The sequence below is a fragment of the Martes martes genome (genome assembly GCF_963455335.1).
Source record: "Martes martes genome assembly, chromosome: 13".
Classification (NCBI taxonomy): Eukaryota; Metazoa; Chordata; class Mammalia; order Carnivora; family Mustelidae; genus Martes; species Martes martes.
In genome coordinates, this window is record NC_137901.1 from 92,314,643 (window position 1) to 92,338,151 (window position 23,509).

The following is a 23,509-nucleotide window of genomic DNA, read 5'->3' on the forward strand; positions in this document are numbered from 1 at the left end:
CTCTTAGAGGTAAACCTTCGGACATAGTCGTGGGAAATTGAAATACATTGGAATGTCCAGACCAAGAAATGAAACTCCGGTTTTTAAAAATGATCTCTGCTGACACGGGAACATGGCACAGTGTGGCTCCCTGAGTGGAGGAGGCTGGAACGCTCGAGTGTGGCCCCATGCACGCCTGCGTGCCTGGGAGCTGTGCAGGTTACTTCTCCCACGTCTGCCACGGCTGATCTTTCATCTTGTCCACCTGTGCTGTCAGTTTTCCGTAGAGAACTCGGTCCCTTCAGAAGGCTGACCTTCGTCACGAGGCTTGATCTCTCACCTGCGGGAGCGCACCTGTGCAGGACGGAGGCCTGGGGACCGTGCGTGCCCGCACACGCACTGACCGAGCTCCCCGGCCCGGCTCCCAGCCGCCTGGCCCCACGCCCCGCAGCCCAGGGTGAGCAGGCTGTGGATACACGATGCGAAACCCGCAGAGGTGTGGAGGAGAGAGGCCAGGCGGCGTCTGTGAGCTGAGGTTGGAGGAGGAAGCAGCAGCACGGTGGAGGCGGGGGAAGGGAGGCTGTGCCGGCGGCGGAGGCGGGGCAGGAGCTGCCGCATCCTTGCAGCAGGGGAACTGGGCTAGGTTTCCTATGTGAAGGAAGGGTTCCCGGTCCCCCGCTCCCTGGCTCAGCTCCCTGGGGAAGTTACTTGGCCTTTGTAGCCTTGGTTCCCCGCCTTTAAGCAGGAAGCCCAGCAGCATCCCAGACGGGGCTGCACGTTCGTTAGGTGCGGCCCGGGGCGGCCCCTTGCCCCAAGCCGTTGCTGACTGGCTTCAGTGTCTGCGTCAGTAATGGGGCTCTTTGGCCTTGCGTTTCACGTGCATACATGCCGGGATCCACACACGTGTTGTGTTAGCATAGAAGGTGTTCCAGAAGCGAATATTTTAAAATACGGCGTTTGTTGACGGCTGGTTTATTCAGTCTGGAGGAAGAGATGTTTTGAGAATCGTTAAAGTTATCTTGGGATATGCTGCTGTAGCCCCAAGTCCGTGAGCAATTTTGATTGACATTTAAGTGACTATTTTTGCCTTTAAGGTCTCTTGGCTGTATGTCGTTAAGGAGGTCCTGTTACTATAGGCGGTAAAGGGTAACATTAAACTTGTTTTCTCACAGAAAATGTCAGGGTATACAAACACAGCATGCCATGATGAGCGCAGCACTCCAGTCCCCCCACTGCCCACCCGAGTCCCCGACATCGTAGCCTGTCACCCATAGACGATTTAGCGTGTCCGCGGAAGAGGAGACTGTGTAACAGTTCAGCGGTTAATGTGGGTTCCCCTAACGAACCTTCGTCTTCGTGGCCCCTGTGCGGGGTGTGTTGTGCACGGAGAAGGGCGGTGCGCCGCGGATTTTCCGGGGGACTCACCAGCTGTGCCTTTCACAGCATGTGGCGTGTAGCTTTGCTGTAGCCCGAGGCAGTTGTGGACAAAAGGTGGTTATGTGGCAGACCTGGAGTGCTTACGTGCTGCAAGGCTTCCGCGGTATGGAGCCGCAGAGTGCGGATGGTGGGGCCCTTGGGGGCCAGCTGGGCCCCCTCCCTGCAGACCCACAGATGCAGCCCTTCTGGAGCCTGCCGGCTTTCGTAATGGAAGGTTTCAGGCGCATCCAGGAGATGAGCACCTTCCCAGACCCGCTCCCTGCGTTCTCTGAGGCAGCGGTGTGTGCTGCACTTGAAAGTTTGCCTTTGCAGCACGCCTGGGTGGCTCAGTGGGTTAAGCCTCTGCCTTCAGCAAAGGTCATAATCTCAGGGTCCTGGGATCGAGCCCCGCATCGGGCTCTCTGCTTGGCAGGGAGCCTGCTTCCCCCGCTCTCTCTCCGCCTGCCTGTCTGCCACTTGTGATCTCTGTGTGTCAAATGAATAAATAAAATTATTTTTTTTAATTTCCCTTTGTTGTCGTTTACTTGAATGTCTTTCATTAGGTAATGGTTCGTGGTTTTTAAGAGTGAAGTAGCGCAGTACAGTGAGGCAGGTGTCGTTCAGAATCACCTTCATCATAGAGTCCAAAGGAGCCAGGGACTCGCGAGGGCGTGCTGCATGGATGGGGACGGGGAAGGTTATTTCCTTTCAGGCCTTTGTATTTCTCTTGGTAAAATTCGTAGATGTTCTTGGGGAGAACATGGCACCACCTGACATTTTGTGGCGGCCGTAGAGTAGTCAGACATCACGTCTTACACGAAGCAGGGGCGTGTTAAAGTGTTTGCTGAATGAGGCACCGGGCCTGTAGCTTTTGCTTTGTAAGAAGAGGCTACGTTACAGAGTGGGGGGTTTTAGAAATACCTTTCCGTAGTCGAGTCGCATCCTGTGCCGGTTTGTCCTGTGCAGATTCAGCCGTATGCTGAGTCTGGGAAAGGAAGGAAAACCCCGAGAGCAACTGACCCTTTATAGATGGGGTGACCCTGGCTCACCCTCAGTGCCTGCGTCCTGGCAAGGCGTGTGTGGGGTCCCCCGCGGGCCAGCCCAGCCCCCCTGCGTGCAGCGTGCATTTCAGCGGCCCTCTCTGACCACACAGGCGCTGCCCGCAGCCCTAGAACCTCCCTCCATGTAAGATGTGGCTCTACTCGGGACGCTACCCCGCCGGCCGATGCACTTGTGGATGGTGGGGCCCCTGTGGGTTTCTGCTCTGTGCTTCCAGATACCTAACAGTCTATCACCGTTTTCACTTTTCTCAACAGCTTCATTTGCTCCGATAAGCTTTGCAATCAAGGCCAAAGAAAATGATCTACTTCCCCTGGAAAAAAATCGTGTCAAGCTAGATGATGACAGCGATGACGACGAAGAAGGCAAAGAAGGCCAGGAAGGTTCTAGCAGTGCTGCAAGCGCTAACCCGGCGGTCACCCCGCCCTGTGTAGTGGTTGAGGAGAAGCGGCCTCAGCTGACCCAGGAGGAGCTAGAAGCGAAGCAAGGTTTGTCCATATGTTTTCAACTTCTTGAAGGAAAAAGTACGTAAACCCAAGCTTAACCCGCTCAGCCCGCAGGACAGAGGCTGCCGGCCGGGACCTCCAGACTTCAGACCCCAGAACCGCGGGGGTCCGGTGGGGGTGTTGTACACAAGGAAAGTTCTCGGTTAGAGCAGTGAGCACTGCTCTTCACTAGGCGTCAGACACAGCGCCTTGGCAGCATGTTTCCAGAGTCTGCCCAGAGTGCTTTCGTGGGGGCGGGGGGCCTGTGTGCTCTGACCACAGCCCTGGGCCGAACGCTCGGCCTGTGCTCCCAGCTCAGACCCTATACCAGACAAGGAGATGCCCCGCCGTGAGCCCGTCCGACCCTTCAAGGTGACGCGGGCCCCGGCCAGGCCACCAGCTGCTCCGCCACCACCAGTGGCGTTGGGGCAGGTGCCCCCCGGCCTCCCACCCGCCCCCAGAACACACCGCGCTCCGCACTCACATAGTTAATTAACGCCAGCATCAGCTTCTGCCTCTGCTCCCCGGGGTGTACGCCGTGCTTTCTGTACGCGCGCGCACGGGTAAAGCCACATTCGTAGGAGGATGCCTCCCTCAGACCGGGCCTGGTGCGAGTCGCCCGCCCTCGGCAGGCTCGGCTCTGTGCGTGTGCGTCTGAATTCGAACCAGCTGCCGTAAACCAAGCCGCATGTCCAGAGTAAACCTTGTAACGCGGCATCCCTGGCTGGGGTGAGTGGCATTCTGAGGTTTCCCCGATCCCCGCTCTCCCTGCTGTGCAGTCCCATCAAGTTTGTGGCTTTGATTCTGAAGGTGGAACGTTAGAAATACTAATGATAAGCGTTGTGAACTAAGTCTCTCAAAATTCAGTTTGCCTGATTCGTCTGTCCCGAAATTTGGGTCATGTTAATCTTTCAGAACAACTGCATTGTATTTCGTGACCCTTTCACTGCCTGTGAAAATCAAAATAGCAAGGTGTTTAGAAAATACCACGTGTTGTAAACATTTGCTTTTTTCTGTTTATTCCTCAAGCAAAGCAAAAGCTGGAGGACCGACTCGCGGCCGCGGCCAGAGAGAAGCTGGCCCAGGCGTCTAAGGAGTCGAAGGAGAAGCAGCTTCAAGCAGAACGTAAAAGGAAAGCAGCTTTATTTTTACAGACCTTAAAAAATCCTCTGCCAGAAGCAGAAGTCGGAAAAGTTGAGGAAAATCCTTTCAGTGTGGAGGTGAGTTGAAGTCCACATCAGCATTCCGGGTAGAAGTGGGTGAGTGTGGGCCTCCTGCCCTGGGGGCCCCGGAGCTCGTGGCCGAAGCTCCCACCAGAGCCCCCACCGCAGGTGCCGGGCGCGGTCACAGAGACTTGGGCCTCTCTCCCCAGCCGGGAACCCTTGCTCCTGTGAGCACATGAGGCCGCCGGGGGCTTCCCTGGGAGGGACGTGCGTCCGCCTGGGGACACATTTGGCCGGAACAGTGACTGCTCGGGTCCGTGTCAACATCAGCACTTGAATTCGAAAACAAACTCAGACATGGTCATGGCCACGACCGGCCCTCCACGCTTCACCCCCGCCCACCCACCCCCACCCCCCCCGCCCCGGGCTCGGGACAGCGCTTCCCATGGTCCCCAGCCTGTCTTAGAGTGGCGTTTCCCGGTGACGGGGAGAAGGTGCCCTGTGCTCTTGATCACCCGGACTTCTCTGGAGAGTCTAGGGCCCTGACTCCAGATGGATTTTGGCCACACATAGCCTCTGGGTGTATTTGTTTTCCGAGGAAAGCCTCACGGTGAGTTCCCGGCTCCTGCCTCCTGCTGCCGGCCAAGCCTGCTGTCTCCATCAGGAGTCAGTCTGGGGCTCGGTCAGGGAGGGACAGAGGCCAACATGCCTCCGCTGGGACGGTTGCGGCTTGCGGGGGCCGGGGAGCTGGAACTCTCCCAGCGGGGCCTCGGAGGGGGCCGTGTGCACGTCCTGCAGTCCGCCGCCATGTGTGCACGGAGTAGATGGCATAGCTCGTGGACATTTGCGTGTGGGGCTGTTGGAGCCGATTCTGTCACGTGGTCACAGCTGTGCTTCCGACAGCGCTGTGCTCGAGCAAAAACTCAGTCACAGCCAGAATTGCTCCGTGTCAGTGCGCCGCGCTCCCCGGTCTGCCGTGTGGCCTCCTCCCGGCAGCAGAATTCCTCCCTATGAACTCGAGATAGGCTTCAACTCGGGCTTTTTTCCTTATGAACTCGAGATAGGCTTCAACTCGGGCTTTTTTCCTGTTTATCCATGCACGGCGAGTCCCACCTTTCTTGTTTTCGAGCGTGTGTTCTGAATCATAATACGTGGAAATAAGTGTTGATGCTTCTTGTTTAAATCACTGGGTCATTCCCCTTGCAGACCTAGTGGGGGAGATTGTAGCTCCTACACTGTTTCGACAAAAATGTAACAGTAGTAGCAGATGGTAGTAAACGTCTTTAATTGCTTTGAAACAAAAATAAATATGTTGGCAATTGTCATGAGTGAGATTCAACGTGAAAGTGTAGCCGGAAGCAGCTTCTGGAGACCGGTTAGCCTGCCTTTGTGGGCTGCTCTGTGCACACGTCGCTCGCCGCTGCTGGCACACCTGTCCCCCGCCGGCCCGGGTACAGCCCTTTGGCGTGCGGCCCCCAGGTCTCTGTGAGCCATCGTGCGCAGGGCAGCTGGGGATGTCCTCCGAGGGCTTGGCTCGAGACCCTGCAGGGCTTTTCGGCAGCTCATCTGCTTCGACTTCCGTTACAGCGCCACGTGTGCGTGACGCAGACCATTCACGTGCAAGGACGAGGCGCCGAGGGGAACGCACCCTTCCCTTCCCCTGGGTTCCTGTTTCCTAATTCCTAGGGAACTACCAATTTCTTATTCATTGTAGTTTTTATTGTGTAAAACTACCATACCTACAACTGGTCATCTTAAGCCTTTGCGAGCACACCATTCAGCGGCACTGAGTACACTTCTGTCGCATGCCGCCATCCCCAGCTTCCACCGTCAGGACCCTGGTACCTTCCCGAATGAGACTGCCCCGTGCACCGCTGGCTGGGGGCCACTGGCGCCCATGCCGTCCATCTCCGTCAGCCTGGCTGCCCTCGGGGCCTCGTGGAGGCGGGGGATTGGTGCTTCCGGAACCAGCTTGGGTCACCTGTCACGATGTTGGTTTTTAAGCTGAATAGTAACCCGTTGTATGCGAATGCTGCATTTTAGTGCTTGTGTATTCTCAAAGGAGAACGATCTGTTTCTACGTGTAGATTTAAATGTCACAGTCCGGGGTGCCCTGGTGGCTCAGTCGTTAAGCCTCTGCCTTCGGCTCAGGTCATGATCCCAGGGTCCTAGGATCGAGCCCCGCATCGGGCTCCCTGCCTAGTAGGAGGTCTGCTGCTCTCTTCCCCTTCCTGTGCTTCTGTTCCCTCCCTTGCTGTGTCTGTCTTTCTGTCTCTGTTAAATAAATCAATAACAATTTTTAAAAAATTAAATAAATAAATGTCACAGTCCTCGGACTGCATCCTGTGCATTACTGTGCGTGCTGGGCTTTTCACCCCGCAGAGCTCTTCCCTGTGTCCATCGGGCTCGTGCTTGTGCGTGTTTATCGGGTGAGCGCCTGCTGCCAGCCCATAAGCTGCCCCAGCCTTGGGCGGACGTGCAGCTGGCCCGGTCTTAGCGCTGTGACTGTGCTCCCATGTCCCGCGCACTCACTCCAATGAGTGGAACCTTAACATGAGCCTCTGACCATGGAAATGGTTTCTAAATCTCAGGCACTACTAAGTGAGCCCCTGACACGAGTGTGGCAGGTTTTGTCTCTCTCCCGGGGCTGTGAAAATACCCGAGTGGGTGCCGGCTGTCAGCAGGCTCTGGTGGCTGTCGGTCTTGACCGGTGGAAAGATGGCATCTGTTTCATTAGCTTGTGTACGTTAGCTGTCCTGACACGAGGGACTTCCTAGGGGTTTCTGGTGTCCTGGCCCCTGCCCCCCGAGCGCCGCCTCCATAGCCTCTCCACATGTTCTCCTGGCTGCCAACCTCTCGCTGGGGATGGCTTTTTGTGACCAGTTTCCCTGATGGTCTTCCTCTTTGTCCTCCATGGCCTGGCCGCCTTGGAATTCAGTTTGAAGAACGTACAGCTAGACACAGTGCATGTCGCCAGGTCCCTCACCTTCCCGCTCGTCGTAGAGGCCTCCTGGAGTACACGCCCGCTCTGTCCCCCCCGCTGACCTGCATGTCAGGAGGGGGGTCTTCCGTGACCGGGTACGATCTCACATCCTAGAGCGGGATTATCGCCACGGACAGATGGGGCAGTACATTGTGGAGCGGTCTCTAAGGCCCAGAAAAGCACATACGTGAGTCCTCAGAAATTCACATACGTAGCTCGTTTTGGGGTGTGCTCTTGGTTCAGAATGAAGGAAACCAGCGATCCTAAATCTGAGCTCCTTTGCATTGTCATGTGATCATTTGCGCGGTAACAGCCTTCAGGACACCTTCAGATGCTAGCGGTTTGTTCAAGGTAATGGTCCTGCCGAGTTTATGGGGCCAGCAAGCGATTGCAGGGACACGAGAACAAAAATCAGCCTGTGTTGGTTGAGCCTCTGTTGTATTCAAGGCGCCAGTGCACCTCGGAAGATGAACGGGGAGCCTGTTTCTTACCCAGTGACCGCACAGTCGCGTCTGTCCCCCAAGGTCGTCCTGCAGGGCAGCTGAGCAGATGAGCGTGTGGATGTGCCTGGGCCTCCGGGAGGTGGAGATGGCATCTCAGCCGGGCTTGAGGAGCGTTGGTCCTGTGAGAGGTGACCCTGTAGGGAGGGCCGTCCGGGGCCAGGGACCCGCGCGGGCAGGAAGTGGGCACCGCCGCCGGAGGCAGCAGCGATCAGCACAGCCCCGGGGTCTGCAGGAGCAGGTGCGGGCGGAGTGGCCGTGCGGCCGCTGTCTGCCGAAATCAGAGGGACGCGGACAGGGAAGAGCGCTTCCACGGGAGGAGCGCGTGCCGGCTGCTGTGTCAGCAGGGGGGCCGGCGGGAGCCTTGTGCAGGCCCGTGAGTGACCGGGTGACCAGCGGCGCCCACGCAGCGGAACACGCAGAGAACAGCGTGGGCGCTCAGCTCTGGCTGTCGGATTGCGTGGGAGGGGGCCGCGCAGGACATGTGACTGATGGGAAGGAAATGGAGATTCAAAGGAGTGGGTTTATTTATTTATTTTTTTTAAGATTTTATTTATCTGGCAGAGAGTGTGCGCACGAGCTGGGGGAGCGGCAGGCAGAGGGCAGAGGGAGACGTAGACTTCCCCTGAGCAAGGGGCCTGAATCGGGGCGCGATCCCAGGACCCCAGGATCATGACCTGAGCCAAAGGCAGGGGCTTCACCGACAGCCCCCAGGCGTCCCCAGACGGGCAGTTGCAGAGGACGTGTTTCAGTCTGCAGCGTCAGACTCACCGTCATACCTTGCGACGTGTGTGGGGTTCCCCCACTCTGACAGCTGACGAGGCCTTCCTTCCCGGGGGAGGTCATGTCTTCAAGTACATGCTCGTCTGCTTCTGGGCAGTTCGTTTCCCCGCGGCGGGACGTGATAGTTGTTGGGTTCGTGCCAGCGTGTTGGCAAGTTCTTCTTTGTGATCAAAGGATGGGCTCGTGTCGTTTCCCCGTGTCCTAAACTGGGGCACTAAGGTTTCCCAGAGTCTCTCCTTGAATTCTCCCAGTGCCGCTCAGACCTGCCCGTGCGCTCCCCTTCCCCCTGCCAGTTTGGGCTTCGCTGGTTGTTGCTGGAATAGTGACATTGCAGCCCGGAAAGGCAGCTCTGCTCGTTCGCTGCCGGTCCACTTGCACTCCCGAGGCCGTGCCTCCCACAGGCCTTCCTATCGGCCTGTCCTTGATCGTGGCCGCAGAGGGCTCGGCTAGGTGCCGTCGGAACCCAGAGTGGGGCGTGGGGAGCCACGGAAGTCTGTCTTCCAGGCTGCTGGTACGTGCCATTCAAGCTGGCGAGGCGGTGGAGACTTTGGTCAAGGCAGAAACTGCATTTGTGTGCGGGGGTGTTTTCAAGGCGTGCACTGTCCTACATGGTAGCCGCTAGCCACCCGGAGTCATTGAAATTTAACTTGATAAAGATTAAATTGGGGTGCCTGGGTGGCCCAGTCACTGAAGCACCTGCCTTCGGCTCTGATCACTATCTGGGCCCATGCCGGACTCCCCGCTCCAGAGGGGCCGGTGCTCCCTCTGCCCCTGCCCTTCCCCCCACTCGCACTCTTCACTTCTCTTTCTCTCGGTCTCTTTCAAATAAATGGATAAAACCTTTTTTAAAAATTAAGTGAAATTCAAAATCCAGGTCCCTAGCCGCACTGGCCGCATGTGGCCAGTAGCTGACCGCCGTGCACGGGCCGCGGCACAGACGCTTCCGTTGTTGCGGCCGAGCACAGAGGGTACGGCTGGCCGGCTGTTGAGTCTGTCTTCTAGTGGTTGAAAGTCCGGCTTGGCTGCGCAGTCAGGCTCTGACTGCACGGGGTCAGGAACCGACCCCACTGCCCCCACGTGGCTCAACAAAACCAGTAGAGAGCGGCGCTCGTGTTCTGAGGTGGGAGCGTGGCACAGCCCCCTCGGGGCTCAAGGATTCACCTCCAGGCACAGCGTCCCCTGGCCAGCTGCGTTCTCAGCCCTGACTCACCTCATTGCCCACTCAGACCTGAATCCTGGACAGCTTGACTGGGCTCTTGTGCTTCTCCCCCAACCTGGCACAGCGACCAGGGAGTTGGAATGTTCTGGTCTGTCCCCTGCTCAGGTAGTGTGTGTCCTCTGGAATTCATGGATTGAGGGGGCAGGAAGGGCCGTTGCCCACACGGGCAGGATTTGCTCACGTAGGGGAGCAGGCGTCTACTGCACTTGTCCAAACATTCTGCTTACATTTTCTGAAAGAGTTTTATGGCCCAAGTCGTTATTTTGCATCCGCGAGAAACTTCCCTCGGTGTCCCTTGAATTTCCCTGGCCTGTCTCCCTGTGTAGCAGGAATCCCTCCAGGGTAGCTGACAGCCCAGTGATGCACACCTGTCCCTTAGCGAGTGATGGGACACCCCTGAGAGGCATTCGGGTACCCTGCCCTTGTGTTTGCGCAGCCAGAGTCTCAGGCCTGTGCCTGGAGCGCCCGAAGCACGTCCCCCCGCCCCCGCCGTCCTGTCGGTGCGGAACGGACATGGCCGGAAAACCTCCAGGTGGCGTGTCTCTGAGCTTGGTACCGGCACCTGCTCACGGGCGGGGGTGGGCACAGCCTGCATGAGACTGTGGTGGAGCCTGCCCTTCTCCTGCCCTGGCGTGGACCGGGCTGTGGGCGGGTGAGCGTCTCCGCCTCCCAAGTGTGCAGGGTGGCTCGGCTGGGCTTCAGAAGCAACAGCTCAGGCCCCGGCAGCAGGTGGGGACATGGCCGAGGGGGGGGTTATGGCTTTAGCAGGAAGCGCTGTCCCCTTATCCAGTGGGCCTTGTCCACGTGGACCACAAGGACCCAAGGAGAGGACAGGAGCAGTTGCGGGATTCCGCGGGCCCTGCCCCGCAGGTGCACCCCTCCCTCAGGCTCAGCACCCGCCTTGCGCTGTCCCCAGAGCCGCCCAGCTGGGTCCTTGGATGCCCCCAGTGTTCAAATGCAGAGTTGCGGGGCGTCCCCCGGTCTGTGTGGTGTTCAGTTAGAGCGCATCAAGGACGTTTCTCGGGGACGAGGGCAGGCAGCTTGTGAGCTGGGGTTCGGGTTCGGGTTTGGGTGGGTTTGGGGTTTGTTCTGTTTTGTGTCCGTGAACTTGGATATTTTACACTATGATGCGGACCGTCAGTGGACATAGTAGATTACCGCCTTATTTGTAAAGGCTGAGCACTGTTTCACTGTCCAGCTGCAAGACATGCGACCAGTGCCCTCGAGGGTCATTTGCATGGTTTGCAGGTCATGGTCGTTCCAGAGTGGTGTGACATGGGGCCTTGGGCGTGCAGCGTGCACACTTGGCTCTTCAGAAGGAATTGCTAGAACTGGCCTTCCCCTGGATGACGGTCACAGCTGACGGGCTCCCCTGTCTTCGTCCACCTGCGGGCCTTCCCACCGTGGGGTCTCGGGGCGCATCCCCTCTGCATGTTTCGCATTTATGGGGTTTATGGTAAACAGCGTGTTGAGTGCAGGACCGTGCTGGGTCAGCACATGCAGACTGGCTTGTTCCCGTGGAGCTGTCTGGGTGCGGACCACCGTGAGAACCGTGTTTTCCCGCTGGTCCTGAGGCATGACTGGTGCATGCACCGTGCGTGTGAGGTCCGCGGTGTGATCACCGAGTGTGTGTGACATGATAGCCACGATGGGTTTAGTTAACATCCATCAACTCAGACATAGGAAGGAGGAAGGAAGGTTTTTTTCTTTTGACAGAGTTCTTAAAATCAAAGAGGAACCTCTTAGTTCAGGTCTTCCTTCAAAAATTACTTTCAGATTGGTGTAGGGATTCATAAAAGCCCAATGCTGGAGGTCTGAGAGTCTCTCGGTCAGTGGAAGGTCACGGTGATTTATGAAGGCACAAGCACGGCTCTCTTCCTACCTCGGTGTCCTTGCTGCCACGTTCCCTTGATGAGGTCGAGTGCCGCCGGCTGGGGTTGGTGAACGAGCACAGGCTGGGGAAACTGTCACGTTTACTCCCGGCACCTGCCACTTCCCCGGAGACCAGGGTGATGTTTTAGAGCCATAGAAAAAGATGTGCTCCTTTCTGAGAGGTGTTGGTGCGTTAAATGGTATGAGGGCCCCAACGTTGAAATTTTATGTGTGCGCGTTTTGAAATGTCCTGCGTTTCCTCTTAACATCCCGATGTTTGCTTCTGTCCCCAGGAAGCCAGTTCTGTGCCCTGTCCGCTACTGGCCGGAGGCAGACCTCTGCCCACTTCAGATGTTAAGCCCCCGGAAGGGCCCTCCAGCAAAAGTAAGGACCCGCCGAGGGAAGAGGAGAAGGAGAGGAAGAAGAAAAAGCACAAAAAGCGGTCTCGCACAAGGTCGCGCTCCCCCAAGTACCACTCGTCCTCCAAATCCAGACCCAGGTCCCACTCGAAAGCAAAGCACTGTCTCCCCAGTGCCTATCGGACGGCGCGCCGTTCCAGGTGTGTGTGCAGGGTGCCCGTGGCGCGGCACTGCCGTGGGTGCTGGGTCCTCCTTCCCCAGAGCGGCAGGGCCAGCAGGGGCGAGCACAGACCTCCTGACAGCTCACCTGCAGGTCCAGCTTGCAAACCCCAGTGACATCTTTCCAGGTTGTCTCGGAGTTTGATTTCTAAAGCTACAGCCAGGTTTTTTAAGAACAGATCTATATAAATTTTAGCGGGTTTGTTCAGTATGTAAAACTCACAGGGGCGGGGTGTCTCGTTTTGTCCATGTGGCCTTTCCCGTGCTAATTGCCCGTGTGCGTGCTGTGACGGGGGCTCGGCGCGGCTCCTGCCCGGCGTCCACGCGGGTGGCACCTGTCTCTTCCCTCCGTCCATTTGCCCTTCTGCCCACCCATAAGAGGTGCTCTTAACCGCCGGGTTCGAGAGCAAGTGAAGACTTGAGGCCGCAGGTACAACCGCGGCCCTTAAAGGGTCACAGAATTCCCTGCCCAGTGAAGCAGTTTTGTCTGAAACAACTGGGTTGCAGCGGGTTTAAAACCTCTGGCTTTAAACCATGCATCACGGCCTGTTACTCGGCGTCGAGTGGAGTCCGCCGGCTCCCTCTCCGGCGCGGCGCTCGGCCTGCTGGCACCGCGTCTGTCCTCTGCAGCTGATGCACGTTCGCCTCCTTTCCTGGGAAAGCGCGCGCCCGGCGCGTCCTCTGTCTCAGGCGCACCCGCCTCTCTGAGTACGTCCCTGTTTCTAGCAACACCAGACCTCAAAGGCCTGACAAGTATGGCAGCAGTGAAATTGCATTTTCTCCACGTAAACACGTTTGCTCCTCGGCTGTGTGCGATTCTGGTCGTTCTTTCGAAGTTCCGTCTTGCCACACAACCCCCCACGCAGACACACACGTGCACAGCCAGACACACACCCACACTCCTTGCTGTTCTTTCATTAAATGAACAACTTTGCTGATAGAATTTCAATTTTGGGCAGCTCCCTGGAATTTGTAGGTAAATATCAAAATGTTTTAAAGTTTCTTTTTGAGAGAGTTTCTTACGGTACCGTGTAGTGGACATAAGTCCCGTCGGCCCGCACCAGCCCGCTGAGCGGTAGCGTGCCCGGTAAATTCTGGCCCGCTGTCTTTCACCGCACAGCTTTAACAAGGGCGACCGTGAGGCATCCCTGACCCCTCGTCCGGGGGACTGGCAACGATGAAACTTGTCCCGTCCGCAGTGCGAGCTGCGAGCTATGCTCTGATCGCGAGTGTTCAGCGCGTAGAGCGTCAAGTGTAGCCCATCCCCAGCTGTGGGGGTGGGGGGGGGTGGCCGCCAGCATCTCCCCAGCTCTTGTTCTCGTCACGGCTGCAGTGCTCTTTTGACTCTCAGAGTTGTGAGATTCTAGGTTTTATGTGCTTTTTAGTTGACTGTAATAGAGTAAGGCATTTTATATGTCGTTTAATACTGTTTTTAAGGTTTTATTTATTTGAGAGAGAAAGAGCACACGAGAGGGAGAATGAGCAGGGGAGGGGCAGAGGGAGAGGGAGAAGCAGGCTCTCCGCTGAGCAGGAAGCCCGATGCGGGACTCGATCCCGGGACCTTGGGATCAAGACCTGAGCCGAAGGTAGACACTTAACAGACTGAGCCACCCAGGTGCCCCTATTTTAATACTTTTTAAATAATTGCTTTTAGGGTTTTTTTTTTTTTTAAGATTTTATTTATTTATTTGACAGAGGAAGAGAGATCACAAGTATGCAGAGCAGCAGGCAGAGGGAGAGGGGGAAGCAGGCTCCCTGCTGAGCAGAGAGCCCGATGCGGGGCTCGATCCCAGGACCCTGAGATCATGACCTGAGCCGAAGGCAGAGGCTTAACCCACTGAGCCACCCAGGAGCCCCGTGGTTTTTATTTTTTGAGAGAGGGAGAGGAGGGGCAGAGGGAGAGGGAAAGAGATTCCCAGACAGGCTCCAAACCCAGCGCAGAGCCCAACGCGGGGCTCCGTCTCGCAGCCCCCAGACCGTGACCTGAGCTGACTGAGCCACCCAGGCGCCCCTAAATCATTGTTTTGGAAAAGATTCAGAGTTACATACTTTGTATCTGAATGTATTTTATATTTTTCTGTATGTTCAGTGCTGACAAGTACAAGAAGCAAAATCCTAATTTTTAGTGTGTAACCTTGAGTTACAAGAAAAAGGTTAAAAATTCTCTGCTTTTGAGTTCTGCGTTGGCAGACTGCCAGCTTCCCCTTAATTTGACCTACAGTTACATTACGTGTCACCAGGGCAGATGTTTTCATGACTCAGGCTGTTGCAGGTCTGGTGGCTGAGCGTCTCCGTGCTCCTTCCGGCTGACTGTGGGGACGTGGGCTGACTTCTCTGTCCACCGAGGCAGCCAGACCCTCCGGCCTCGGACGGGCAGTTCATAGGATAGCAGGGCAGAGTGCACTTCATTATAAAATCATAAAAATTGTATCGTGACACAAAGCCCTCCAAGTGTTTGGTAATCCACGATGTTTTGCCTTGAAAAATCACATGTGACAACGATGCTTTTTGAAGCCAGACCCCGCCAAGCTCGGGGCTGCGGAGCTGAGAGGAGAGACCAGCCCGGGACTGCTCAGAGGAGATGGTGGCTCACGCCAGTCCCCAGGGGAGTCCTGCCTGGGCTCGCGGCTGACAGCCTCGAGTCTGCTTCGTTTGGGAATGGGGCATGTATCCCCGGGCGGTCACCCCTGCTCTCTCAGTCCAGGCTCTGCCAGCTCGGATGACCCCAGTGGGTTTACACTGCAGCAGGTTTAAACCAGGAGACACTGGTGTTCTCAGTAATTGAATCTGGATGTGTGAAAAATACGTCAGTTTTTAACCAAATCTTGAAGTTGCTAAAGACAGTGTCATCATTGTTAACTCTCTTTTCAGATAGCGCTACCCTTTACAGTAAGGGACCTGTCAGACTGTTCCCGGGCCTGACGCACGACTTGATTATTTTATTTTTTTTTTATAAACTTTTTAAATTTATCTGACGAGAGAAAGACATCACAAATAGGCAGAGAGGCAGGCAGAGGGGGAGGGGAAGCAGGCTCCCTGCTGAGCAGAGAGCCCAATGTGGGGCTCGATCCCAGGACCCCGAGATCATGACCCGAGCCGAAGGCAGAGAGGCTCAACCCACTGAGCCACCCAGGCGCCCCCCGACTTATTTCAGAAAGACTCCTGTCAACTCCAAGTAAAAGGCACATTTTTTTGTCAGTATTTGTACCTGTGGAGTTCTGTGGTTGAGATGTATTTTCTTTTACATATTGAATTATTGAAGTGCTTTGTAAGGCGTAGAAGGTTAGGGTTAGAGGCCCTTTCCTAGCAGCAGTGATCTCCATGTTCTGAAGATAAGTGGCGTTCACATGCCTGCGGTCCGAGTCCGAAGCTCATCGAAGCTGTAGGTGGCCCTGGGTCTCCAGAGGCAGCCGGGCCATAGAGTAATCTTTAGCTTCAGAAATTAGTATGTTGCTTCTTAGAAAGCACAGCGATTATGCATAGTGCTTAGTGTGTTTTAAATCAACATTGATTGAAATGTAAGACTTTTTTTCCTCCTTTTTTGTGTGAGGATTTATTTATTAGAGAGAAAGCACATGCAGGTGGAAAGGGGCAGAGGGGGAGGGAGCGAAACTCCAGCAAGCTACGCGCTCGGCCAGAGCCCAGCGCGGGGCTCAGTCCCACGACCCTGAGACCAGGACCTGAGCCAAAATCAAGAGTCAGAGGCTTTGCCGACCCAGGCACCCAGATGCCCCTCTCTGTGCTTTCCGCTTCTGTCTCACCAGGTTCTCTGCCGTAAATGGAACGAAGTAGTACTCGGGCCATTAGTGTATCGCCTAAAAATTGAGCCTTAATAGTCAGGTGTTGTTAAAATCTTATAAGACTCTGAAGCTTGAAATGAAGCTTACTTGAAGAACGCTAGAGAAGATCACCTTGGGCCTTTGTTCCGTCGGCTCGTCAGCATTTAGGGGGCAGCCAAATGGGGGCAGGTTCCAGATAGAACTCTGTGCCCCAGTTTACAGTATTGGGGGCAGCATCCACCGTCCCCAGCTCCCTCCAGACTTCTGCTTGGGGACGAGCTAGGGATTAGAATGACGTTTTTTTTCTTTTCAAGATTTTTTCTTATTTATTTGACAGAGAGATCATAATTAGGCAGAGGCAGGCAGGGAGAGAGGGGGAACGGGCTTTCCGCTGAGCAGAGAGCCCGATGTGGGGCTCGATCCCAGGACACTGGGATCATGACCTGAGCCGAAGGCAGAGGCTTAACCATCTGAGCTACCCAGGTGCCCCTAGAAACACATTTTTTAAGTCAGAGTTAATATTCAGAAACAGCTTACGCCAGCAAAATTGGGGTAATGATGGTCATTCTTACAATCTCCTCATCCTGCACAGGGTTCCCAAGAGGTGACGCTCAGTGCTTAGTGTGCGGGCGAGGGCCAGGGGTTCCCCGTTCTGTGGAGCGGAACCTAGCCCAGCAGATGCCTGCGGGCTCTCCGCATCCGCAGCCGTGCGGGGACATCTGGCCCCTTGGGAGCCGCCTGGGCGGAGGGTGGAGTATGGTCGGCTGCGGGAGCTCTTGGCTGCTCAGGCCGGTGAGCACTGCACCCTGCTGCCCCACGCCCGCCAGGAGCAGCTCCGGAGCGGTGGAGGGACCGGGGCAGGGGGTGCTTTCAGTGGTTAAACGCAGGAGGAAAGAAGCTTTTTGCAAACAGCACTGTCATCGAGGTGAAGAGCCGCGTTCCGCCGCTATCTGAAAGCAGACCGCTATTTATGAGCCGCAAGAAAAAGTGTCTGAGCCCCATCGCGCAGGTTATTTACTTATAAAACGGAGCTCCTGTTTCTGGCGTTGTTGTGATACCAGTATTAACTGCCTCATTAACAGAATTAAAGCATCAGTGCTTCTTTCATATAGTAAAACCTAAAGGGGGCCTAGGGAGCTCAGTGGGTTAAAGCCTCTGCCTTCGGCTCAGGTCGTGATCCCAGGGTCCTGGGATTGAGCCCCGCATCAGGCTCTCTGCTCAGTGGGGAGCCTGCTCCCCCCTCCCCTCTGCCTGCCTCTCTGCCTACTTGTGATCGCTGTCAAATAAATAAATAAAACCTTAAAGAAAGAAATAAAACCTAAGTTATCATCTGACGACGCTTACTGCCCTTGGTACTGAGCAGGCTACTTTCCCAGATGACTCCACATCTACTGGGGACAGCCACCTCCTCTCAGAGACCTGGAACGGTCACTGCAGAGTGGTATTGTGTGAGAGTTAGGAATCTGCAGGCACTAAAAACTAATGCACGTTTCCTGATTATCGAGTGTATCGTTCTCCGTGTGAGCATTCCACGGGTGTAGAGGTCTCATTACGCAGAGCTTTCTCTGGGGCTCTGGTCCCACCCCAGCCAGCACCCTGAATTCTCAGTGCAAAGTGTGCGCCTCCATGTCGCAGGCCCCAGCCTCCCCGGGGCCCCCGAGCCCAGAGTGCCGCAGGGCCGCTCGCCCAGCGGGAGCACCGACCGCAGCAGCTGTCAGCAGCTCCTCTCCCCGACTCCCGGAGCTCTTTGGAGGGGAAACCTGGTAAAATGTTGAGGTGTCTGATGGACCTCACCCTCAAAGTTTGTAAATATTGGGAAAGGTCTGGAAGAAAAACCATCAACACCATTTTGTAAGCCAGAACACGTGGTGCTGGAGAAGACAAAGCCGATGACGGTTTACCTGGGGCTGTTCACGGCCTGTCTTTCTCAGGAGTGACGCAGGGTTCTCTCTGTGACGCAGGAGCGGGGACCGTGGTGATAAGCTGATGTTTGGAACAACGGTGTGTGTTATTTGGGGGGTTTTTGTAATTAAAATGATTCGGTGTGGAATCTTTTATGGCAAAATCAAACTGCTCTTTATATTATTTTTGAATGGGTTGTCATAGAAACAGAATGAAAAGAAATTGGTTTTTTGTCCAGATTTCTGCTTACTCTTTGTCTTCTTAAAACAGTAATTTCACTGAATGAACAAAAAAGGAGAATCCTAAACGTGTCATTACAAGACCCTCCTCAGAGGGCCTTGACCCCCGGTGGGTGAGGGTCTGGAGTCGGTGCTCAGAGCACTGGTTGCCTTGAGTGGACGAGGTCACTGCCCGGATAGAGCGAGTGTCTCTCCAGGAACCCGAGAAGGAAAAATGAGATATTTTAAAGGATGGTTTTAATCCAGGGCATCTCCCAAATGTAAATTACCTTGAGAGGCGGCTTGCTGGGAGTTGAACTGCTGTGGCCGGCTCAGCATTCACGCCGCGATGCCGTGCGGTGGGTGTGAACGAGAGAGGGTTTGAAGTAGTGCCTCTGGTTCGTCTGCTTTCTTCTGCTGCCAGTGTTCAGAACAAATAGAAACAGCTCCCCTGAATATCAGCGATTTTCCTTGTGTCATTTGGATCGAGAGGTCTGTGAGCTGAAAATGGCCGAGGGCAGTAAAACGCAGAGGCAGAAGGAGGACGCAAAACCGCAGGCCTGAGTTGGCCGTCAGTCACCCGTCAGCCCTGGAATCGGGCAGCGTTGGTGCTGCGGGCCGTTCGGACCAGCCTCGCGTGTGCTGTGCCCTGGTTACGTTGGGCGGCTGTGTGCTGAGTGTTCCGGACTGGGAGCAGAGTCTCTGTCCGCTTCTGCGCCTGGACTCAGTTCTGTCAGTGGGGTAGTGAGGCCAGGGAGGGGGCCACTATTGTGCCCCCCGGAAGCACAGAGGCGGCTCCTGTCAGGCACCTGCAGACCCAGATGGGGCCCATCCCTGCCTCAGCGTAGACATGATCGCCTCCCGGCCACACAGACTAAAACTCCTCTGTTCCTCTGCCCAGGTCACGATCCCGGTCCCCTCGGAGAAGAGCACACTCTCCCGAGAGACGGAGGGAAGAAAGGAGTGTCCCCACTGCCTACCGGATGAGTAACAGCCCAGGTGTCAGCAGGAAGCGGACCCGGTCCAGGTAGGCGGCTTGAGTCCGGAGACACAGTCTGCGCTGCCGGGAATGCGAACGAGTGTCCGCAGCGTGTCCGGAGCGCTGCACAAGCCAGGGAGGCGGCCCTCGGCAAACACCCAGCCCTAGCAGCTCTTCTGTTACTCCTGGAGCTGACTGCAGAGGGAGCTCTGTGTCCCTGGGGTCGGGGTGGCATCGGGCAGCGCCCAGCACCAGCCCCCGAGTCTAGCCACCCTGCCGGACCCGCACACACAGATGAAAGGAGAGGAGGAGGTCGAGTCCCAAGTGAGTCCCTGCCACTCCCGGGCTAGCAGGTGCTGTGGGCAGGGCCACAGGGTCCTCCCGGGCTGAGAGCAGAGAGAGCTCCTCCCCTTGACACCTGTCATGGTTGCGGGACACTAGCGAGACTGGCTGCCATGTCCGCTACAATAGGCCTCTCAGCCGGGACGCCTGGCCCCCGGCCTCCGACTCCCGGCCCGCCAGCGTCCCCAGCCCCTCCAGTGAGAGAGCACCACCAAGTCACAGCACGGAAAGTCCTGGCACCCCGCCCCCGTGACGGGATACGTCTGGGCCGGGTGGGCCCATCTAGGGCCTGCTGGCGCGCCTGCCGGGAGCATGGTGGAGGACGGGGCTGCCGCCAAGTGTTTCCGTCTCGGCCATAGGGCACTGCGGGGGCATCATCTCACGTGGGGGCTGCCACCCCCATGGTCTCCCATCACTCATTGTTCCTTTGTCCCCGAAGGGAGGAGCTCTCGTTTCTCGTGTCGTTGCATGGGAGCGCGCCCAGGCCCCGGCTCAGGTAGCTGGGTGAGGAGCATCATTCTCCCCGTGACAGACCTGCCCAGAGGAGGCTGGGGCCGGGGGTTGTGTGCGTCTTTGCTCCGGTTTCGTGACTGCTTCGCATGTATGTGAGTTGGGACACTCTGGGTTCCCGAGCCTCCCAGACGACACACCTGAATGACAGGTTCAGGGGCCCTGCCCTCTCCAGGTCCTGCCTGTCTGCAGAGGACACAGGCCGAGCAGCCTCTGGGGCCCCTTTGCAGCAGGGCTCATCGCGGCCACAGCTCTGGAAAGACGTTCCTAACGGGGAAACGGGCCTGCAGTCTGCTCGCTGCCGAAGTGCGATCTTTCTCTGGAAGCCGCGGAGTCCGCGCAGGGGCGCAGGCGGCTGAGCCGGCGGACGGGCTCGCCGCGCAGGCCGAGTGCGCTCCGCCCGGGGCCCTGCTCCCACGTGCGGCACCCGCCCTGGCCCGGACAGCGTGATGGGCTCCAGGTCCACTTCCCGTTGTACTCCTTGCCCTCGTTACTGTTGAACATTTGAAATTTATTGTCACCTCCGGTGTACGTAAAGGGCATGGTCTAAAATTAGTTCCTGCAACAAAAGATCTCTCCCCACAGAAGCATTCTGGCTTTGGCCTCAAATTAACCTTTGCATTTCAAGGAGCCGTCTCAGGAGAAGGCGGCGGTTCTATTAGGAATCGTGAGAACTTGTGTGATCGCTGGAGTTTTAATGAGTTGTGCGAAGCAAGTGAAGGCTCCGCCGACCGCAGAGCCGCACTCCCTGCCTGACCCCGGGCAGTGGGAGGCTGTGCCGGGTCCAGTGGGGCCAGGAGAGGGCACGTGTGCAGCCACGGGTCCAAGCCCGTGAACCCAGCAGTCACCGCTCCCCTGCAGCCTTCCACAAAGAGCAGGGGTGAGGCCGCTCCTTTCCCGTGGGGGCCTGTTCACCCCCCAAGTTGAAGGATCATCTCTACAAGCTGATCTCTGAGTGCCCCTTTCACTGACTTCTTGTTTCAAAATTTTTTTGGTTTACTAGATAGTTTTACACTCACCATTGAAAACAGTGCAGGGAGCGTGCGTGTGTGTGTGTCAGCCCGACTGAGCAGGGTCAGCGTGGTTCCATCCGGCCGCCTCTCCTTCCTTCCCGACCTCTCCTGCCCCTCCCTACTTGTGTGTCCCATGACTTGGACTTGTCTTACTGCGTGACCGTGGCTGGGTTCACGGGAAACATTTTGGCAGGAGCACCACAAAAGTGACATGTCACTTCTTTTGTGTCACACCAGCTGCCTGTCCCATCGTCAGTGACGCTGCACGCCCCACACAGGTCATCAGGCGATGGCACCGAGATGCCACGCGAACACCCCACTGGCCTTAGCGTTCACTGACGCAAAACTGGTTCGCACAGTGGTCACGGCCAAGTGGTGCCTTTCAAATTCTGTCGTCTTCTACAGGAGACACGCCCCTCACTTTTGTGTCACTGTGGACTTTGGGTTCAGGGTTTTGTGTTTTTGTCGGTGCCGCGTGAATCCATCGCCAGGGTTGCTCTGACGGCGACATCCACCCCACGTGGCCCCGTGGTTCTTGAAGCACTTTGTTGCTTTTTGGCCCCAAATATTCCAGGCCTTGCCAGTGCTTTCCCTGCCCCAGCACGGGGGTCCGCTGCTTGTCCAAGGATCCTTGGTTCCTTGTACTGAGCTTTTGAAGATCAAGATGTGGTTACAGTGAACTTTTTTAAAGAGTAGAATCTGTGCGAATGGCCACATCGTACCCCAGCACACCTCGCAGGGTCCCCATCCTCTTATTAGAGTGAATAGTACGTGGTTGCTCGGGCTGGTTGGCCACGGACCGCTTTCGCTTAGCGCTGCAGCGGGCACATCCGTGAGCATCGAGTGACACCCGCCGTGGCAGGCTCTTACACGCTACGTGTTGCCCGTCCACAGTAGACTTTGTCAGCGAAGCCCGCGTGTCTTCGTTCCGTGGGTCAGCCACTGCAAAGGAAAAGGAGTTAAAAGCCAGGAGAGGACACAAGGCAGAAGCTTAAAATTGCTTGGCGCAGTCCGCCAAGCTTCCGTCTCTTGATTTGAGGCCGCGTCCTCATCTCTCGGGGTTGTGAGATGGAGCCCCACGGCGGTCTCCGTGCTGGGCGTGGAGTCTGCTTAAGATTCTCTCTCTCCCTCTGCCCTGCCCCAACTCGTGTGTGCGCACTCTCTCATGCTCTCTTTCTCTTTCTCTCAAAAAAACTAAGTAGAACGGGCACCTGGGTGGCTCAGTTAAGCCTCTGCCTTCAGCTCAGATCATGATCTCAGGGTCCTGGGATCCAGTCTCGAATCGGGCTCCTTGCTCAGCAGGGAGCCTGCTTCTCCCCCTGCCTGCTCTGCCTGCCGCTCCCCCACCTTGTGCTCTCTCGCTCACTCACTCGCTCTGACACATGAATAAAACAAAATAGTAAGAAGAAGAAATAAAATACTTGAAGCAACACTGAGAGAATTGGGGACAGGCAGACAACCAGACCGTGCGGATATGGAAACCGTACACAGCCACGCGCTAGCTCGTCCACTGTGCTGGTGCAGAAGGCTCTGGAAGTCCCCGGAGACTCAGGTGGTGCAGACTGTGTTCCCTTACCATGTGGCAGCAAGTCTAAAAATCTATAAAAAGATACCTGGAAAATCCCCAAATATTGGGAAGTTAATACATTTTTAAATTACCCATAGGTCAAAGACAAAATCACGAGGGAAAAGAGAAAATATTTTTAAATGATAGTGAAAATGTTACAGCCAAATCTGTGGGCTCATTTGGCTAGAAGGAAGTTAGTAGCTTTAAATGTTTGCATCAGGGAAGAAAAAAGGTCTAAGAATAATGATCTAATCTTCTGTCTTAAGAAGCTAGAAAAATAAATAAAATCTTAAAAAAAAAAAAGAACCTAGAAAAATAACAGATTAAACCCAAAGTAGGTAGAAGCAAAGAAATAATGAAGGTAAGATCAGAAATCAAGAAAATAGGGGCGCCTGGGTGGCTCAGTGGGTTAAGCCTCTGCCTTCGGCTCAGGTCATGATGTCAGGGTCCTGGGATCCAGCCCCGCATTGGGCTCTCTGCTCAGCGGGGAGCCTGCTTCCCCCCCTCTCTCTGCCTGTCAGATACATAAATAAAAACTTTTAAAAGAAAGAAATCAGGAAAATAGAAAAATGCATATCTTAGAATCTGTGTGGAACAGAAGATCCCGATTAGTCAAAGCAATCAGAAAAAAAACAAAGTCGGCGGCATCACAATTCCGGACTTCAAGCTCTATTACAAAGCTGTCATCAAGACAGCATGGTACTGGCACAAAAACAGACACACAGATCCACGGAACAGAATAAAGAGCCCAGAAATGGACCCTCAGCTCTATGGTCAACTAATCTCCGACGAAGCAGGAAAGACCATCCAGTGGAAGAGGGACAGTCTCTTAATAAATGGTGCTGGGAACCCGGGACAGCTATGTGCAGAAGAATGAAACTGGACCCATTTGCTTACACCACACGCAAGAACAGACTCAAAATGGATGAAAGACATCAGTGTGAGACAGGAATCCGTCAAAATCCCAGAGGAGAACACAGGCAGCCACCTCCGTGACCTCAGCTGCAGCGACATCTTCCTAGAAACATCGCCAAAGGCAAGGGAAGCAAGGGCAAAAATGAGCTATTGGGACTTCATCAAGATCAAAAGCTTTTTGCACAGCAAAGGAAAAAGTCGACAAAACTAAAAGACAACCGACAGAATGGGAGAAGATATTTGCAAA

General features: G+C 55.7%; 1 protein-coding gene across 3 annotated transcripts in view; it reads left to right on the forward strand.

Moving 5' to 3' along the window:
• The window catches only part of SFSWAP (splicing factor SWAP), a 66,552-nt gene that overhangs the window by 37,351 nt on the left and 5,692 nt on the right, over nucleotides 1-23,509 (forward strand). For all 3 annotated transcript variants that reach the window (XM_080821819.1, XM_080821820.1, XM_080821821.1), the window contains exons 12-15: nucleotides 2,712-2,942; nucleotides 3,969-4,159; nucleotides 11,753-12,018; nucleotides 18,838-18,963. In XM_080821819.1, coding sequence (XP_080677945.1) covers nucleotides 2,712-2,942; nucleotides 3,969-4,159; nucleotides 11,753-12,018; nucleotides 18,838-18,963 — 814 coding nt within the window. The remainder of the gene's footprint in view (nucleotides 1-2,711; nucleotides 2,943-3,968; nucleotides 4,160-11,752; nucleotides 12,019-18,837; nucleotides 18,964-23,509) is intronic.